Raw genomic sequence first — 19,731 nt, 5'->3', positions numbered from 1 at the left:
GCCGCCCGTCTGCCCCAAGCCCTTGGCGGTGGGCTCCAGAGAAGGGAGAGAGCACGGAATAGTCCACAGGTCGTTAGACCACGGGCCCTTCCCCCCAGCGGACCTATGAATAGCTCTGGCTCTGAAGTCACCTTCATTGGAACTTTTACTGCAACCTGTACCATACCCTTTAGGGTGCCATTTAGTGTTTGTTACCTGCCGAGAACAAGCAGGCCTCGTATTTGGCCTAACGTCCCGGCCCTCGAGTCACAGGGCTCCCTCAGCACTCGATTTCAGAATTTCCCTCCCAGCGCTCCCTGCCCTCGGCCTTCATCCTGGTGGAGAGGGCGGTGCGGGACCTTACCATGAGGAAGGAGTACCCAATCCAGAGGCTGCGCCAGCCCGTGGGGCACTGCGGGATGGTGATGTCCTGGCTGTGCACAGCAATGGCTTGTGAGGGCGCCTCACACACAGAGCAGCGGCCGATGTACGGGGGAATCTGCGTCTGGCCGACGGGCATCATGGGGATGGGCGCGGTGGTGGAGAGCCAGTAGGATTTATCGTTGCGCCGGGCATAGTGGCACACTTCGTTGATGTTGCAGTAGATGAAGGGCATGGTGCTGAAGCGGGGCAGGCAGGAGCCAGCAAACCCTGCAAGGAGAGAAGGTGGGCAGGGGCAGGTAAGTTCTGGCTGAGGGGCAGGGCTGCGATTGTCCCTGGAGCCACTACAGCTGGACTAGATGGTGGTTTGGGTTCACATCCAACTGCTTGTAGCAGAGCAGGGACGCCTTTCCTTCCTATCCCGGACCACTGTACACACACTGAAGTCTATTTTCTATGCACCAGGGAAGTTTGATAATGAAAAGAATCGTTTTAGAAACTGAATGATGACTCCCTAATTAGTCTGCTTTGTCAAATCAGCATTTAATAGAGTGAGCCTGAGGTTCTCTGAAACACACACCTGAAGACAATTCAATTAATTCTTGGGTAATCATTGTTGCCGGCAGGTCATATTATTATTACTACTACTGATCGCTAACGTTTAATGGATGCTTAACACGTGTCAAACGTTGTTCTAAGCATTTTACATGGGTGATTCCTGTAATCCTTAGCCTACCCTATGGGACAAGTACTAGAATTAGGCTTGTTCCACTGAGAAGGAGGCGGAAGCTTAGACAGGCTGAATAACGTGTCCAGAGTGAGCGGCAGAGCTGGGGTTTGAACCCAGGTCTGCCTGACTCCAGAGCTGGTGCTTGTAACCCACTACCCAACATGTGCCCATCAAGGGTTGGGAGGAGCGAGGAGTGTGGCTCCTGGTCCTTGTGGGGACAGAGGGCCAGGGCTGGATGTGCGAGCCGGTACCTACCCAGGTCCTGGTTGTGGGCTTTCTCCTGCCCCTCCACGAACAGCAGGCTATAACCGACCCACAGCTGGCTCATCCCGACGGGGCACAGGGGCACCTGTTCTGACTGGCTGTGCTTCACCAAGGTGTAGCCCACTCTCACGCTCTGCCCAGGCATTCCAGCCCTCCCGAAGGGCCCCGGCTTCCCTGGAGCTCCTGAGATGGAGAGAGCAGAGATAACCAAGGACCCGCTGAATCAGAGGCAGTGAAAAAGCAGAGCTGGGGTTAGCGAGGCAAAAATCACACCCTCCTCTCCTGCCCGTGACAGACGTGGCTAACAATTGCGGCACTTTCCCAGCGAGCGTCAGGACTGTTCTGTACTCAGGACAACTGATTTGCCATCTCTGATATAAAATGGAAGGTAAGTAGCAGAGCAGCCATATCTTATCTCAGATTCTCTTCTCCCTTGAACCACCCCCCTTCCATCCACGTCAGAATCCCTGGGTAGAAGAGGGGGTGTGCAGGGCAGGGGCCACGCTATAGTATAGAGTTATAGCTCTTAAGAGCTGGAAGAGAACCCAGAGAACTATGTGGAACAGTCCTTTGCCTTCTGGAATGTAGGGCTCTAATCCTTCACAGGCTCAGAATGGAGTGAACAGATTCGAGCCCAGTTTTCCAGCCTGCTAGTAGTATCAAGCTTTACTGCCCAGTTTCCTAATTCCACGATTCGAGATTTTGACTCACCCTCAGGCCTCAAACCCTTACAGAAGCCCTCTGCCCCCTAGTGCCGACATTGCCAGACCTTCAAATCCTGGAGGGCCTTGCAGTCCAGGGAGACCAGGATCACCAAGAGCCCCAGGTGGGCCAGGGAGTCCATTGGGGCCGTCTTTGCCGGGGATGCCAGGTAAACCTTTGAAGCCTGCCAGGAGAGAAGGCCCACAGCGGGGTACTCAATGTGCAGTGTCTGGAGGAGCCTTCCTTGGAGAAAGGGGACTCGTGTGTCATGCCCAGGACTCACCAGGAGAGGGCGAACTGGCCATCACCCTGGAGTGTACGCTGAGCTCAGGACTGAGCCTCCTGGGCTAGTCCTTAGTTCACGCCCAGGCAGCTCAGCCCTGGGACCTCACTCTGAACTTAGCCCTTCTGAGCTCCTTCACACCCATGTCCCCGTCCCTTCCTCTCATCTTCCCAGCAATGCTAGGGAGGATGCAGGGCAACTGCTGGGGTCCCATGTCAGAAATGAGGACACCGAGGTCCAGAGAGACTGCTAGCTTACTCCGGCTGGGGCAAAACGGGGATTGGAAGCCGGGTTTTCCGTCCCCCAGCCCTGGGCTTTCTCCGTTGCTCTCTGTGCCCCCACCACGCTCCCTCCTTCCCGCAGCAGCACATTAGCGAGGGACGAGCTGTCTGGATTAGCTGCTGTGCTCTGCCCACACAGAGCACTTCGTTCCATGTGCTTCATTCTCTGAAGCCAAGTACAACTGCTGGCCCTGCTGGTCCCCTCCTTCCCGGTGAGAAGCTTGGAAGCTTTGTGAAGGAGCCGAGGAAACGCTCCATGAAGGTGCCCCCTTGGAGCCGGGGTTCCCAGCCAGTTGCTTCAGCCTCCCAGCCAAAGCCGTCTCAGCTCCCCGCGAAGTCCCCTTTCTCTGGCGCCCTCCTCACCTTGTAGGCCTCCAGGGCCTTGGGCCCCAGGGTCCCCCATGAGGCCAGGGATGCCATCGATGCCTGTTAGACCCATGGGTCCAGGAGGAGCCTCGATGGCTTCTGCAATTGGTGTTTGTCCAGGAGCGCCTCGGGGGCCGGATAAGCCTGTGGGCACGTGGGAGAAACGGAAATGTCAAGCAGAGGCAGAGGAGGTGGCCAGGGTGGGCTCCCGGAGGTTCAGCTGGCATCACAGCCGAGACCCCAAACCCAGCCAGCTGGCCTACTAATAGAAGCCAAACAAGCCAATTTGCTTATGAATTCATTGAAAAAGTATTTGAGTGCCGACTACATGCCAGAGCCTGGTAGATCAGGGGATAGAGCAGTGAGTAAGACCTTTATGAGACGATGGTCTGGTGATAAAGATGAAAAATGCATAACCTGACACAAACCATTAATCTTACTGCAAATTGTAAGAAGTGCCATAAAGGAAATGGACAGTGCACGGACAGTGGGAGGGAGCGGAGAGGGCTATGGGGTGGAGAACCTCCTTTAGAGAGAGTTATAAGTGGCCTCTTACAAGCAGTGACACTTAAGCTGAGACCATTAAAGCACTAGAACAAGCTGGGGGGTGGGGGAGAGTGTTCCAGAAGTAGAACTAGCATGTGCAAAGGCCCTGTGGCCAGCCAAGGTGTGGTGTTTTTTGGATAACTGAAAGAGGCTAGTGTGACAAAAGCACAGTGAACAGCAAAGGGGAAGGGCTGGTAATGAGGATGGAGAGGGAGGCATCACAGAGGGCTTCATGGCCATAGTTAATTCTTATGCCATGGGACGCCCATGAATGATTTCTGTTTTTACAAGACCTCTCTGACCACTGTATAGAGAAATGATTGTTGGGGGAGGTGAATGATGGAAGCAGGGAGACCAGTTAGCAGTCACCGCAGTGATCCACGTGAGAAATGTTGGTGCCTTGGACCTCAGTGGTAGAGATGGAGGTGATGAGAGGGGGGCAGATGCAAGGCACGTGTATAGGAGACACAGCCCTCAGGGCTTGCTAATGGATTGGATGTGTGTGTGAGGGGAGTGGTGATAAAGGACAGAAAGGATGGTTCTTCATTTCTAGATTCAGCAAATGGGTGAGTGGTGATCTGAGTGCAAACGCAGTGACCGCAAATGCAGAAACAATGCAGAGAGGGGAGGTCAGTGGCAAGATCCGTGGTGGCAAAGCGGCAATGGCCTTCAGTCCTGGGAGCTGATGGAGGCAGAGGTATCTCCAAGGTGGAGAAACTCCCTCCCTGGAGGAGCTTGATCCAGCTGCTTCAGCCATTCAGGCTTTCTTGGCCTGCTTAGCAGTGACTCCTGAAGGAATGATACGCCCCAACCCCTCCCCTGAGCTCAGGATCAGCCTGGCACATGCTCTCAACTCACCTCTTGGCCCTGCCTTCCCCTTCATCCCCGGAAGTCCTGGGTCTCCAGGTGGCCCGACTTTGCCTGGAGTCCCCATGAAGCCAGGCTCACCTCTCATGCCTGGCAAAGTCCAAAGGAAAGCAAGTCAGGGCCTGGCACGGTGGTGCTGGTGGTGGTGGGGCTGAGACTAAGCAGAGGCGAGGGCAGGAAAAGCATCATCAGCTGGTCTGTCTTCACAGGGCTGCAGGAAGGGGCCATATCCGACAGCGGAGTGGGAAAGGACCCAGTAGGCAGCCACGCAGTCATACCTTTCAGTCCTAGCTCTCCAGGGAGGCCAGAGAAACCTGGAATTCCTTGGTCTCCCTTGGGCCCTTGAGGGCCAGGAATTCCAGGGAAGCCAGGGTCTCCCGGGTCGCCTTGATCCGAGGATGGCCCAGGGGGTCCTGGGAGCCCCGGGGGGCCTGGGCGGCCTAGGGATAAGATGGGAAGAGGGATGAGGGCAGAGGGAAGAGGAAGCGGCCATTGCTGAAAGCCTTGGGACTGATAGGAAGCCAAAGGCTATTCCCAGGGCAGATAATGTTCCCTTGCCTTCTGTGGGGCCCCAGTGCCCAGACCTTCCCAAACCCTTTTAGCAAAATGCAGCCCATTCCAACCCCCTGTGCCCCTGCGGGAGGAGGGACGTGGGGCCTCACAGGCCCGTGCACGTCCAGCAGTGGGGATGGGGCTGGACTGTAGACAGGCCCTCCCCAAACTCCAGACAAAAGGTGATGGCCAGCCCTCTTTGGGCTTCCTGACTTTACCTTGTTCTCCATCTAGGCCTGGTCGCCCGGGGTCGCCAGGTTGTCCTGCTATGACTGAGGGCAAGGAGAGACCTGGGGCACCAGGGAGACCAGCGGGGCCCTGGAGACCTGGGAAACCTGCAAAGAATAAATAAAAGGGGCTGCAGGGGCTTTGTGTGGCTAAGAGAGGGCCAGGCCCTCTCAGAGAAAACGGAAGTTCACACAAGAAAATGGAAGCCCTTAGGGTAGGAGCCAGACCAGCTGAGGCCAGCAGAGGGCTCTTCTCCCTTTCTCCTCCGTTGGCAGCCATCGGCCCAGTGCAGCTGGCAGGGGCTCAGAGACTCCTCGCTCACAGCAGGCGCTGCATTGAATTGGGACGGACAGAGCTTTGGAAAGTTCTAGCTCCCCAACCTCGCTGGTAATGGAAATACTTTAGATTTTCCCTCAATCAGGAAGAAAAGAAAGTATGACTGCAGCACCTGGAATCGAAGTTTTCCTACAGTGTTTTTAAACCTACTGTCCCTGTTGCACAACATTTCATCAAGTTAGCCAGTCCTGTCTGCTGCTACTCTGAGGAGGTCACAGATCGAGGTGGGGCACAGGCCCCAGCCAGTCAGAACAAACACCCACTCGCCCGCTCGAGCAGAATGGAGGTGGCAAGGGCGCTATGACCCCCAGTGTCTTCTACAGCTAACTACTGGGTCTTCCAGGCAACCTGGAAAACAGTTTTATAGGTAATTCATGATATTAGCTGAATGCTTGCTGAATTGCCTGAATCCCTTCTCCCTGTTTGGCCAAAGAGAATAGCCATTTACTGGAGTACATACATAATACTCGTTTGCTCAAAGTTTAATACTGCTTTACATGTTTTCTGTTTGTGGAATGATTTCTATTATAATGTTCAAAACCAAAGATTTCAACCGATTATAGTAGATTTATACAATATGCATACATTGAAAACATAGATGGTAGTCTTGCTGGGAAAACACATCAAAGCCACGTATACAAATGTAGAAATCTATTTTATTCTTGTAACATGGAAGAAATGTATTTATTACTTTGGTATATTCTAAAAGATAGTCAAATGAAGGGGAATAGATTTGGTTGACAAACTGTTTTGGTGGTTGAGATTCTTGTTTGTGACAAGAAAATCCCAAAATATGATGTTGAATTTTATTTTTCTGACAAGAGAAGCTGAAAATATTAATGTTGAATTTCTCATATTTCGCTAAGAAACAGTATATCCATGATAATTTGTAAAGAAAGATGGCAGATTGGTTAACTTGGGTGTCTTTAGCAGCTCATTGATTAATTGAATACTGAGGAAATATAAAGGAGGAAAAAATAAATTTAAAGAAAAGTTTCCACTTATTAGCAGTCTGGAAAAGAAACAAAGGAAAAACAAAAAGCAAAACTAGTTGCAAAACCACTTGGTGCTACTTTTAGCATTGTCAGTTAGGTCTTGATGAACCGTTGAAGTATTTTTCTTTTTCACAAAGGTAAAAATCTGAAATGAAAGACATTGTATTTTTGTCCTGAAAATATAACTTCATATATCTATACATATACATGTGCTGAAATTATGCAAAACCAATAAACAAGACACCAAATATAGTAGAGTAGGTGTGGACAGCACATGGATTGTAAAAATGTCTGTTTCCATGGCAATATTTGGAGCCTCCTTCTCTTTTCACCTGTTTCTTGATTTTATAATTACACCAATATATCATTAAACGTGCAATAAAGGTACTACCGACCCCAAGTAGTAAAAAAAAAAAAAAAAAAAAAAAAAGCTCAAGTATTTCTTCAAGAATGAGACATTCTTTTAAATTCTGGAATTTTATTTTATTTTTTTATACAGCACATTCTTATTAGTCATCAATTTTATACACATCAGTGTATACATGTCAATCCCAACCTCCCAATTCATCACCCCCCCCACCCCCCTGCCGCTTTCCCCCCTTGGTGTCCATACGTTTCTTCTCTGCATCTCTGTCTCAATTTCTGCCCTGCAAACCGGTTCATCTGTACCATTTTTCTAGATTCCACATGTATGCGTTAATATACGATATTTGTTTTTCTCTTTCTGACTTACTTCACTCTGTATGACAGTCTCTAGATCCATCCACGTCTCAACAAATGACCCAATATCGTTTCTTTTTATGGCTGAGTAATATTCCACTGTATATATGTACCACATCTTCTTTATCCATTTGTCTGTCGATGGGCATTTAGGTTGCTTCCATCACCTGGCTAATGCAAACAGTGCTGCAATGAACATTGGGGTGCATGTGTCTTTCTGAATTATGGTTTCCTCTGGGTATATGCCCAGTAGTGGGATTGCTGGATCATATGGTAATTTTATTTTTAGTTTTTTAAGGAACCTCCATACTGTTCTCCATAATGGCCGTATCAATTTACATTCCCACAAACAGTGCAAGAGGGTGCCCTTTTCTCCACACCCTCTCCAGCATTTGTTAATGGTAGATTTTCTGATGATGCCCATTCTAACTGGTGTGAGGGGATACCTCATTGTAGTTTTGATTTGCATTTCTCTAATAATTAGTGATGTTGAGCATCCTTTCATATGTTTGTTGGCCATCTGTATGTCTTCTTTGGAGAAGTGTCTATTTAGGTCATCTGCCCATTTTTGGATTGGGTTGCTTGCTTTTTTAATATTGAGCTGCATGAGCTGTTTATAATTTTGCTGCATGAGCTGTTATAATTTTGGAGATTAATCCTTTGTCCATTGATTCGTTTGCAAATATTTTCTCCCATTCTGAGGATTGTCTTTTCGTCTTGTTTATGGTTTCCTTCGCAGTGCAAAAGCTTTGAAGTTTCATTAGGTCCCATTTGTTTATTTTTGTTTTTATTTCCATTACTCTAGGAGTTAGATCAAAAAAGATCTTGCTGTGACTTATGTCAAAGAGTGTTCTTCTTATGTTTTCCTCTAAGAGTTTTATAGTGTCTGGTCTTAAATTTAGGTCTCAAATCCATTTTGAGTTTATTTTTGTGTGTGGTGTTAGGGAGTGTTCCAATTTCAGTCTTTTATATGTAGCTGTCCAGTTTTCCCAGCACCACTTATTGAAGAGACTGTCTTTTCTCCATTGCATATCCTTGCCTCCTTTATCATAGATTAGCTGACCATAGGTGCGTGGGTTTATCTCTGGGCTTTCTATCTTGTTCCACTGATCTATGTTTCTGTTTTTGTGCCAGTACCATATTGTCTTGATTACTGTAGCTCTGTAGTATAGACTGAAGTCAGGGAGTCTGATTCCTCCAGCTCTGTTTTTTTCCCTCAAGACTGCTTTGGCTATTCGGGGTCTTTTGTGTCTCCATACAAATTTTAAGTTTTGTTCTAGTTCCGTAAAAAATGCCATTGATAATTTGATAGGGATTGCACTGAATCTGTAGATTGCTTTGGGTAGTATAGTCATTTTCACAATCTTGATTCTTCCAATCCAAGAACATGGTATCTCTCTCCATCTGTTGGTATCATCTTTAATTTCTTTCATCAGTGTCTTATAATTCTCTGAATACAGGTCTTTTGTCTCCCTAGGTAGGTTTATTCCTAGGTATTTTATTCTTTTTGTTGCAATGGTAGATGGGAGTGTTTCCTCAATTTCTCTTTCAGATTTTTCATCATTAGTGTATAGGAATGCAAGAGATTTCTGTGCATTAATTTTGTATCCTGAAACTTTACCAAATTCATTGATTAGCTCTAGTAGTTTTCTGGTGGCATCTTTAGGATTCTCTATGTATAGTATCATGTCATCTGCAAACAGTGACAGTTTTACTTCTTCTTTTCCAATTTGGATTCCTTTTATTTCTTTTTCTTCTGTGATTGCGGTTGCTAGGACTTCCAAAACTATGTCGAATAATAGTGGTGAGAGTGGACATCCTTGTCTTGTTGCTGATCTTAAAGGAAATGCTTTCAGTTTTTCACCATTGAGAATGATGTTTGCTCTGGGTTTGTCATATATGGCCTTTATTATGCTGAGGTAGGTTCCCTCTATGCACACTTTCTGGAGAGTTTTTATCATAAGTGGGTGTTGAATTTTTTTTTTTTTTCTGTACTCGGGCCTCTCACTGTTGTGGCCTCTCCCATTGCGGAGCACAGGCTCCAGATGCGCAGGCTCAGTGGCCATGGCTCACGAGCCTAGCCACTCCACGGCATGTGGGATCTTCCCGGACCGGGGCATGAACCCGTGTCCCCTGCATCAGCAAGCGGACTCTCAACCACTGCGCCACCAGGGAAGCCTGGGTGTTGAATTTTGTCAAAAGCTTTTTCTGCATCTATTGAGATGATCATACGGTTTTTATTCTTCAATTTGTTAATATGGTGTATCACATGGATTGATTTGCATATATTGAAGTATCCTTGCATCCCTGGGATAAATCCCACTTGATCATGGTGTATGATCCTTTTAATGTGTTGTTGGATTCTGTTTGCTTGTATTTTATTGAGGATTTTTGCATTTCTATTCATCAATGATATTGGTCTGTAATTTTCTTTTTGTGTAGTATCTTTGTCTGATTTTGGTATCAGGGTGATGGTAGCCTCATAGAATGAGTTTGGGAGTGTTCCTTCCTCTGCAATTTTTTGAAAGAGTTTGAGAAGGATGGGTGTTAGCCCTTCTCTAAATGTTTGATAGAATTCACCTGTGAAGCCATCTTGTCCTGGACTTTTGTTTGTTGGAAGATTTTTAATCACAGTTTCAATTTCATTACTTGTGATTGGTCTGCTCATAGATTCTCTTTCTTCCTGGTTCAGTCTTGGAAGGTTATACCTTTCTAAGAATTTGTCCATTTCTTCCAGGTTGTCCATTTTATTGGCATACAGTTGCTGGTAGTAGTCTCTCAGGATGCTTTGCATTTCTGCGGTGTCTGTTGTAACTTCTCCTTTTTCCTTTCTAATTTTATTGATTTGAGTCCTCTCCCTCTTTTTCTTGATGAGTCTGGCTAATGGTTTATCAATTTTGTTTATCTTCTCAAAGAACCAGCTTTTAGTTTTATTGATCTTTGCTATTGTTTTCTTTGTTTCTATTTCATTTATTTCTGCTCTGATCTTTATGATTTCCTTCCTTCTGCTAACTTTGGGTTTTGTTTGTTCTTCTTTCTCTAGCTCTTTCAGGTGTAAGGTTAGATTGTTTATTTGAGATTTTTCTTGCTTCTTGAGGTAGGCTTGTATAGCTATAAACTTCCCTCTTAGAACTGCTTTTGCTGCATCCCATAGGTTTTGGATCATCATGTTTTCATTGTCATTTGTCTCTAGGTATTTTTTGATTTCCTCTTTGATTTCTTCAGTGATCTCTTGGTTATTTAGTAACGTATTGTTTAGCCTCCATGTGCTTGTGTTTTTTACGTTTTTTTCCCTGTAACTGATTTCTAATCTCATAGCGTTGTGGTCAGAAAAGATGCTTGATATGATTTCAATTTTTTAAAATTTACTGAGGCTTGCTTTGTGACCCAAGATGTGATCTATCCTGGAGAATGTTCCATGCGCACTTGAGAAGAAAGTGTAATGTGCTGTTTTTGGATGGAATGTCCTGTGAATATCAATTAAATCTATCTGGTCTATTGTGTCATTTAAAGCTTTTGTTTCCTTATTTTCATTTTGGACGATCTGTCCATTGGTGTAAATGAGGTGTTAAAGTCCCCCACTATTATTGTGTTACAGTCGATTTCCTGTTTTATAGCTGTTAGTAGTTGCCTTATGTATTGAGGTGCTCCTATGTTGGGTGCATATATATTTATAATTGTTATATCTTCTTCTTGGGTTGATCCCTTGATCATTATGTAGTGTCCTTCCTTGTCTCTTGTAACATTCTCTATTTTAAAGTCTATTTTATCTGATATGAGTGTTGCTACTCCAGCTTTCTTTTGATTTCCATTTGCATGGAATATCTTTTTCCATCCCCTCACTTTCAGTGTGTATGTGTCCCTAGGTCTGAAGTGGGTCTCTTGTAGACAGCATATATATGGGTCTTGTTTTTGTATCCATTCAGCAAGGCTGTGTCTTTTGGTTGGTGCATTTAATCCATTCACGTTTAAGGCTATTATCGATATGTAAGTTCCTATGACCATTTTCTTCATTGTTTTGGGTTTGTTTTTGTAGGTCCTTTTCTTCTCTTGTGTTTCCCACTTAGAGAAGTTCCTTTAGCATTTGCTGTAGAGCTGGTTTGGTGGTGCCGAATTCTCTTAGCTTTTGCTTGTCTGTAAAGCTTTTGATTTCTCCATCAAATCTGAAAGAGATTCTTGCTGGGTAGAGTTATTTTAGTTGTAGGTTCTTCCCTTCCATCAGTTTAAGTATATCATGCCACTCCCTTCTGGCTTGTAGAGTTTCTGCTGAGAAATCAGCTGTTAACCTCATGGGAGTTCCCTTGTATGTTATTTGTCGCTTTTCCCTTGCTGCTTTCAATAATTTTTCTTTGTCTTTAATTTTTCCCAATTTGATTACTATGTGTCTCGGCACGTTTCTCCTTGGGTTTATCCTGTATGGGACTCTCTGCGCTTCCTGGACTTGGGTGGCTATTTCCTTTCCCATGTTAGGGACGTTTTCGATTATAATCTCTTCAAGTATTTTCTCTGGTCCTTTCTCTCTCTCTTCTCCTTCTGGGACCCCTATAATGTGAATGTTGTTGCATTTAATGTTGTCCCAGAGGTCCCTTAGGCTGTCGTCATTTCTTTTCATTCTTTTTTCTTTATTCTGTTCTGCAGCAGTGAATTCCACCATTCTGTGTTCCAGGTCACTTATCCGTTCTTCTGCCTCAGTTATTCTGCTTTTGATTCCTTCTAGTGTAGTTTTCATTTCAGTTATTGTATTGTTCATCTCTGTTTGTTTGTTCTTTAATTCTTCTAAGTCTTTGTTAAACATTTCTTGCATCTTCTCGATCTTTGCCTCCATTCTTTTTCCGAGGAACCTGGATCACCTTCACTATCATTATTCTGAATTCTTTTTCTGGAAGGTTGCCCATCTCCACTTCGTTTAGTTGTTTTTCTGGGGTTTTATCTTGTATCTTCAGCTGGTGCATAGCCCTCTGCATTTTCGTCTTGTCTATCTTTCTGTGAATGTGGTTTTTGTTCCACAGGCTGCAGGATTGTAGTTCTTCTTGCTTCTGCTGTCTGCCCTCTGGTGGATGAGGCTATCTAAGAGGTTTGTGCAAGTTTCCTGATGGGAGGGACTGGTGGTGGGTAGAAGGAATGAGACATTGTAAATGATCACATGAAAATGCAAGATGGCATGTTTTCCCAACTCATTCTATTGTCGGAGACCTAAACAAAAAAAACCTCCAATATATGAATGCAGCCTCTCAATATTTAGTGCAAATACGAAAATGTTTGGCCTAATTTAATGTTATTTAGATGAAGGTATTGTAGGGACGGGGATTGCTCCTAGGAAATTTTCTTGGGGGTAAATCTTCATTGCACACTGATTTCTTTAATCACATCAGAGATTCGGTTCCTGTTGGGGATTTCCTATATTCTTTTAAAACAAATTTTTTAAATTAGATATTGAGAAGAATATTTATAAATCATATGTTAAAAAATCATCCAGACACGATGAACATCTGTGTTCCAACCACCCAATTTAAGGAAAAGAAGATAGCGATACCTTTGAATTTCTTTGCATGCCCTTCACAGATTCCACCACCTTCCCTCCCTCCCAGAGGCAACCACTCCTGAAGTTTGTGTTCATCACTCCCTTTTCATCACAGTTTGACCATGCATATTTGTATCCCTAAACAACATATTGGTTGGAGTCATACCAAATATATTCCTGTGCAACTTCCTTTTCTTCCCCCTCTCCATTATGTGCCTGAAATGTATCCACCTTGACATGTGCTGTTTACTGCATTTGTAATTGTGATTTTATTACCTCAGATAGCCAAAGGCAATGAATAATTTAATGACCAGGAATTCATAGTCAAGGTTTAAAAACAGAACAGGCATCATGCCTCTGCTTCCACCCAGGACCCTTCTTCTCTATCTCCTGCCAAAGAAGCCACACAACCTCCCTACAGGCTCAGACCCTGTTGGAGGCCTCACTCTGAAGAAGCTGCTGGCTTTCAGAAAAGTACAGGTTGGTCCAGACAAAGGAAAGAGTAAACACAGAGACAGCAGATGCCCCAATATAAAATGCAGCTGGAAATGAATTAATGCATGAATATAGTTCCTGGAAAACCTACACACACATGCACATAAACACATAAAATAATGTGGTGGGACATCAGGCCCCAGAACTATAAGGAACGGAACATTTTGAAAACATGATTTCCCCAGGTGACATGTGATGGTAGAATGGCCAGTGTTTCTTGACCAACTACTATGTGCCATGCACTGTGCTAAGTGATTCCATATACATTACCTCACTCTTCATTGATTCCTCACCAAACCTATGGGGTAGATTCTCTTATTCACCTTTTATGGAAAAGGAAACCCACGTTCCTTTGGGATGGAGGGGCACGTAACTTCCTTGTTCAAGGTCATGTAGCTAGGGAGAGGGAGAGCTGGAATTTGAATCCAGCAGTCTGACTTCAGAGCCCATACTCTTAGCTGTGATACTACACTAAATTCATTTCTTGTTCTACGTTGAGTGGGAGGTATATGCGTCTCCAGAACATTTCTAAGGAGAGTTAACGAATCAGAATTCATTCACACTATTTGAGAAGTGGGGAAATGGGGGCTCAGAAAGGGACTTCAGACTATGTGATGAGTCAGGGGCCAAGATTAAGACGAAACCGGATTTCTAGTAAACCTAGTAAATCCTAATCAAGTGCTTGCTGTGTGCCTGTCCTAGGGAGACGTTTATCCTCTTAGACTTGGGCTCCTTCCAGCAGCCACACTGTCGTTCCAGGGCCCTGGGACTGCCAACCGCACTGGACACCAAGGAACTTCTGGTAAACCACTCGCTAAGTGGACAAGCACAGTCCCTCAGGACCATTAAACCCAGGCTGTGGCCAAGTGAGAAAGAGAGGCCCTGAGGTTAATAAGGGAGAGTGGGAGGGAACCTGGAGGCTGGGGGGGTGGGACTCACTGAACTGCTCTCTGACACTCCTTCCCAGGAAAGCCCTAAGTGTAGCCTACCCTCTTTTTGTCGGTAGTCAGTTCCACTGGGTTCTGAGATTCCCAGAGATGCAAAGATATGCACTGCTCATCCCTGTAAGCCACATGGCCCTAAAGAAACCCCAACCCTGGCTGCCCAGCCAAGCCTGACTTGGGCTCACTTACCCCTGCTACCTTTTGGTCCTCTCACGCCTGGCTTTCCTGGGACTCCGATGCCAATTCCTAGAGAACCTTTTTCTCCTTTGGGACCAGGCAGGCCAGCTGGCCCAGGCACACCGGTTATACTAGGTCCTAGGAGGAGATGCAGAGAGATGTGGGGACAGAAGTCAGTGGGGTGAGACCTTTGTGCCTATAGCTCACTTGCAGGGGGCCTGCTTGACAGACACCGGAGGCTGAGGATTGAAATGACAGGAAGGAGAGCTCGTTCGGGTAGAAGGACGAACCCCATCCTCCTTCTTCCCCACATCAAGGCATCCCAAATTGGGGGCTGGCAAGGAGACCTAGGAGTCTGAGGATATGGGATACACCACAGTCAAGAACTCAAGGCCAGCCTCTGTCAGGCTTCCGGAAGAGCGAGTGCTCTCCTCTATGCCTTTGAGGGTCTTGCTTACCTGGAGTTCCATGGGTTCCCTTGGTTCCTGGCAGCCCATTCAGTCCATGTAAACCAGAAAGTCCAGGGAAACCTGAGGGGAGAAAATATCAGAAATGGCTCCAGCAGCTCTGAATCATGAAGGGTCAGCAAAAGGTCCTGCCCCCAGGGACACTGCAAAGTCCTCATTTCAAAGGTCATGGTCTCTCTTGAGGCATTATTTAATGCCCTAAGGGAGACTGGACCACACCTAGTCTCCACCCTCCACCCTAAGTCTTCCTGCCTTTTATTAGAGACCAATATAGCTTAAGAGCAGGGTGGTAGATAATGAGGTATCTTCAAGAAGAAATCAGAGTGGCAATGCCAAGACCTTGAGTTGCCAGCTCCCAGAGACTTGCTGCCCAATCTCTAAGTCAGGAAAAGGCTACATATGCCAGGGCAACAACCTTCCTTCCCAACTCTGCTCTCCATGGATCCCATGTTCTCCTCTTCCCATTCACGTTTGCACTCCTTTCTTCTTCTTCTTCCTCCTTTCCTGTTATCCCTCATGAAACCCAGTCAATGACTCCCCTGGATACGGCTTAATCCCAGCTAGGGTCTCCTAAGAAAAAGTAGTTGCCATCCTTTTTTTGAGGAAAGGACCCTTTTCCCCACTGCCTACTCCCAGCTCTCATACCTTTGGTTCCTATTAGGCCAGGGGGTCCCAGGGGCCCAGCTGCCCCTGGGTGGCCTGAAGAACCTGGAAGCCCTGGATTTCCTCTCATGCCTGCAACCCCAGGGAGTCCTAAAAGTGAAAACAAGGCAGAAGTTCAGAAGGGGTTGTGACCTGAAGCTGATCTGAACTTTTTCAGAGTAAAGTTGTCATGTGGCATGGTACCTGGGGAGGCAGGAAGGCCAACATCTCCAGAAATACCAACTTTCCCATCTTCACCTTTGTTTCCTGGGAAACCCACATCACCAACTGGTCCATCTTTTCCTTTCACACCTACAAAATCAAGAAAAATGCTGAGTGATCAGGCCACAGTTCAGGCAGTGTGTTCCTCCACGGGAGAGAGGGAGCAGGAAGGTGAAGCCATTTTGAGTTGCCATGGGAGCTGGATCCAACAAAGATACTCTGAAAGGGATTGTGACAGCTGTCTTCATATTTGAAAGATGCTTCCCAATTGAAAAGTAAGTAAACTTGTTCTGAGTGTTCCCAGCAGTAGGAGCAATGGGTGGAAATGTTCACAAAGTATTTAGTTTAACTAAAAACTAAGGGGGTGGACACCATTATCTTAAAGGTCTTAGAGACTTATCCCGTAAGTCTGTGAGTCTTGAAGGAAAAGTAGGTTGGTTTGCTTGGGAAAACTGTTGACTGCCTCTAAGTGGATACATGTCAGGTAGGAATTTTTCTGCACTGCATAGAAGTTGCAGAACTTGGTGTTGGCCTCCAAAATTCCTTCCGATCCTCAGTTTTGAGGAGTTTGTGAGACATGGGAGACAAAAGTGCAGCAGCCTTACCTTTGAAACCAGGCTCCCCAGGTTGTCCCTTGGGTCCTGGGCTACCAGAAATTCCAAGTGTCTGGCCTTGATCTCCTGGGGATATCAAGACATTGTTCAAGTGGTCAGGAGAAGCTACAGCTCAATTTGCAGCACATAGATCTTTTGAGGGAAAAAAATCATAGCCAGAGAGGCTCCTTGACACAGTTATCCACCCTGTAAAAGGTTATGCTTTTATGCCCCAATGAAGGGCTCGGATGCTACCGGACTATTGGCATGAAATGCTGCTACATGCAGCATCTCTCCATTGGGAAACACATCACTAGGCTCAGTATGGGCAGAGAAGATGAGAGGAGGGGCCCTGAAACATCACCAGAAGAGGAGACTGTCTAGAGCTGAGGTTCTCCTCTGCTGCTGAGTCTGGAAGGCAGCTGGGTCAAACCACTGTTCGTCGCATATCTTTGAGGAACAAAGGCTGCAAAGGGGGTTCAGCCGAAGGGGAAATGTAAATTGATTCCTTTTCCTCGAAACACAATGTCTCCCCCAGGGAGAGCCCTGGGCCTGTTAGAAATCCACCTTGCTCTGGAAAAACGCATTAAAGGGGAAAATGCTCCTTACCTTTTAAACCTGGGAGACCAGATGCTCCTGGGAGCCCAGGAGCTCCACTGAGACCCTGTGAACCCTTCAAAGCAAGACGGGAGTCAGTATTTCTGCCCAGCGCTCAGGGCCTCCCACCCTCTCTTCCCCCTCCCTTCCCTGAGCCACTGCTGGAGAGATGTCCATCGAGTGGTCTGTGGCAGGGGCAAACAGGTGGGGGGCATCCTGCAGAGGGGAAGGTGATGAGCAAGGGGGCGGAAATGCATATTTACGGGTTATAGGGGAGGGATTCGATCTGCAGATTAATCCTGGTCTTGTCATTCATAACTTCCCAATGCCTATCAAAATTGGTACCTTGGGAAATCAAGGTGTGAATGTTCTAGCAAGTCTCTTAGAAAATACGAAACTTAACAGTCAGGCCAGGCATTTGATCTGCTCTACATACAGTTGGCTATCACCGCCCATGCCAAAGCTCTGGAGCCATTATGCACGAGAACAAGTGTGACCTCACCAACGTGGGGCTAGCTCTCTGCCGCAGGTTTCACAAGGAACAGAGTCTTTCTGCCACCAGGTAGTGGGCTGTATGCATACAGGTACTGGAGTCTGAATTTGGTCTAATATTTCCGTGATTTTCACAAGAAAAACTGCCTTCACTGGCTAATGTCCAACACACTATCTGAGTCTGGGAAATGGGCGTGTCAGCTGCCATTGGTACAATTCTTTCCCTGGCATCTGGTATGGTTTTGATTCATTTGAGATGTACCCAGTAAGGACATATGCTACCTAGTGCCTTGGGTAGGAGTCCAACTTGGGTCACTCTGGTCACTGGACCACGACCCAGGACACCCCCTTCATTCACCTGGCCTCTTCTGCGTATTGCCATATCTACTCATTCTGAGCCTCTGCTCATGCTGGGACCCCTCCCAGAACGCTGTCCCACTTTGATTCTATCCTTCCTAGTGTGTAAGTAGCAGGTTGAGAATTGTTTATTTTGCAATTGCTTCAGGTGTGTGTGTATGTGTGTGTGTGTGTGTGTGTGTGTGTGTGTGTGTGTGTGTGTGGTGTTTTCTCTCCACAAGCTGGATTGACGCTTTTAAAGGACAGGGACTTTGTCTGCAGGGAACACAGGTGTCCTGTGATACAGTTTATTTAGTCCCTTCAATACTACTACTATTATTGCCACTATTTACTCAGAGCCTACCATGTGCCAAATACAACGTAACTGCTTTACACACATCAGCTCACTTAACCCTCACTATGGTCTGAAGAAGGTTTGGAAATTATTCCCATTTTTAACAGATGAGAAAAGCGAGGCTCCGGCAAGTTAAGCGATACGCACAAAATCACAGAGCTAATGAGGGATGGAGCTGAGATTCAAGCCTACGTCTTCTCATTGCTAAGCCTACTCTACCACCCAAACTTTTAAGAACCCAGAGGAACTGGTTTTGAGTCTTTGTTGTCTCCACAAGAGGCAACAACTGGCAAAGACCTTTCTGAAATCAAAACATCAAATAGTCTGTACCGAATTCTTCTGCTGTCCCAAACTCAACGTGGGATGCTGGCGGTGGGATGCAGACCAAAAAGCATGCAAGGCGGTTCTTGTTCTCAAGTCCTAACAGTCTCATTGAGGAAATCAGACCCACACAGAACCAACTAGGATAAGTGTAAGCAGTGAGAAGTGTAGGGTGCCAGCAGGGTGGGAGCTCAGGGACTCCTGGAGGGGCGGGTGCCTGGGCTGGGGCCTGAAGGATAGGCAGGTAGTCAGCAATTTTGAAGAGGATGCTCTGCCACGTGGGGGAAGATAGGTGAACAAGGGCCCCGGAAGGAAGAGGGGATGTTTGGGAAAGGGTGAGAAGACCTGGCAGACTCAAGGAGGGGCCTTGTCTGGGGTGAGCTGGGGGAGGGAGCTGGGCAAGAGGGCTGAGAAGTGGGCTGGGATCAGAAAGGTGGGCAATAGGAACACATCCCCCTGCTATGGAGGCGATTCCCTGGTGGGGAGATAAAGAGGTGGGCAGACTCACACTTTCTCCTGGTATTCCTGGGAAACCTGTGATTCCAGGGGACCCCTTCAGGCCGGGTAAGCCCCGTAGTCCTGTGGAGCCAGGGGAGCCTGGTCTCCCACTAAGTCCCTTGATGAGGCTGGGGAAGCCAGGAGCTCCAGGCAAGCCTGGTGGCCCAGGGCTGCCAGCCTCTCCTTTGTCACCTGGGAAAGAAGCAAAAGTCTTGGGGAAAGGCTCTAGGCAAGAGAAAATCTTCTCCCCAAGGCACACGTGCCGTGGGTCACAGGCGGCCAAAGCGCAAGTTTGGGGACAGTTAGCTTAGGGGGAGGAGTGGGGATAGAGGGAGGTGCCTCACTGGGAAAGCCACTCAGTGCCCAACCCCACTGTCTGCCAGGCCCTTCCAGGGATACAGCCGCCCGTGGTTCAAAAACGGAGTTCCACAGTGGCAATGAAAATTGGCAGGCTCACAGTACAGGCCCCCCTCAGGCCCGGGGAAGGCAGCCTCCGTGGATCCCCAGCTGCCACCCATACTGCTGCTCTGGGGGTTCTTGTTCTGTGGGGCCTTTTCTCAGGAAAGAACTTGAATTTGGTCATAAAAACTGTCTTGGGCATTTCTTCTGCCCATTCCCTGCCCCAGCACCTCTGGGCCCAGGAAATCCGATGGATCCAGGTGAGCCCTGAGAGCCTTTATCTCCTGTGAAGTGCAGGTTCAGCACTGGAAGTCTGGGGCTGGGTACTCCGACTGGCCCCGGGTCGCCTCTGTCTCCTGCAGGGATGGAGACCATGAGAGCCGTGTGAGCGGGAGCTTAGACACGAGGTCAGGCACGGGCTGACCGCTCATATCAGCTCTTC

The 19,731-nt window shown here is 47.1% G+C and overlaps 1 protein-coding gene across 1 annotated transcript in view; it reads right to left on the bottom strand.

Annotated features, from left to right (window-relative positions):
- COL4A6 (collagen type IV alpha 6 chain) overlaps nucleotides 1–19,731 on the bottom strand; it is a 282,814-nt gene that overhangs the window by 2,004 nt on the left and 261,079 nt on the right. Inside the window, exons 30-44 of the mRNA XM_089904197.1 lie at nucleotides 19,520–19,645; nucleotides 18,901–19,082; nucleotides 16,901–16,964; nucleotides 16,304–16,378; nucleotides 15,681–15,788; nucleotides 15,480–15,587; nucleotides 14,826–14,897; nucleotides 14,380–14,505; nucleotides 5,170–5,286; nucleotides 4,678–4,839; nucleotides 4,391–4,489; nucleotides 2,984–3,130; nucleotides 2,124–2,240; nucleotides 1,346–1,537; nucleotides 344–630 (exon numbers count right to left, since the gene is read on the bottom strand). Coding sequence (XP_089760323.1) covers nucleotides 344–630; nucleotides 1,346–1,537; nucleotides 2,124–2,240; nucleotides 2,984–3,130; nucleotides 4,391–4,489; nucleotides 4,678–4,839; nucleotides 5,170–5,286; nucleotides 14,380–14,505; nucleotides 14,826–14,897; nucleotides 15,480–15,587; nucleotides 15,681–15,788; nucleotides 16,304–16,378; nucleotides 16,901–16,964; nucleotides 18,901–19,082; nucleotides 19,520–19,645 — 1,982 coding nt within the window. The remainder of the gene's footprint in view (nucleotides 1–343; nucleotides 631–1,345; nucleotides 1,538–2,123; nucleotides 2,241–2,983; nucleotides 3,131–4,390; nucleotides 4,490–4,677; nucleotides 4,840–5,169; nucleotides 5,287–14,379; nucleotides 14,506–14,825; nucleotides 14,898–15,479; nucleotides 15,588–15,680; nucleotides 15,789–16,303; nucleotides 16,379–16,900; nucleotides 16,965–18,900; nucleotides 19,083–19,519; nucleotides 19,646–19,731) is intronic.

The sequence above is a fragment of the Delphinapterus leucas genome, chromosome X, assembly GCF_059928025.1.
Source record: "Delphinapterus leucas isolate spDelLeu-1000000601 "Yukka" chromosome X, BTC_Dleu_Yukka2, whole genome shotgun sequence".
Lineage (NCBI taxonomy): Eukaryota > Metazoa > Chordata > Mammalia > Artiodactyla > Monodontidae > Delphinapterus > Delphinapterus leucas.
Note: the sequence above shows the minus strand (reverse complement) of the source record. Positions and strands in the feature narration are given on the sequence as shown.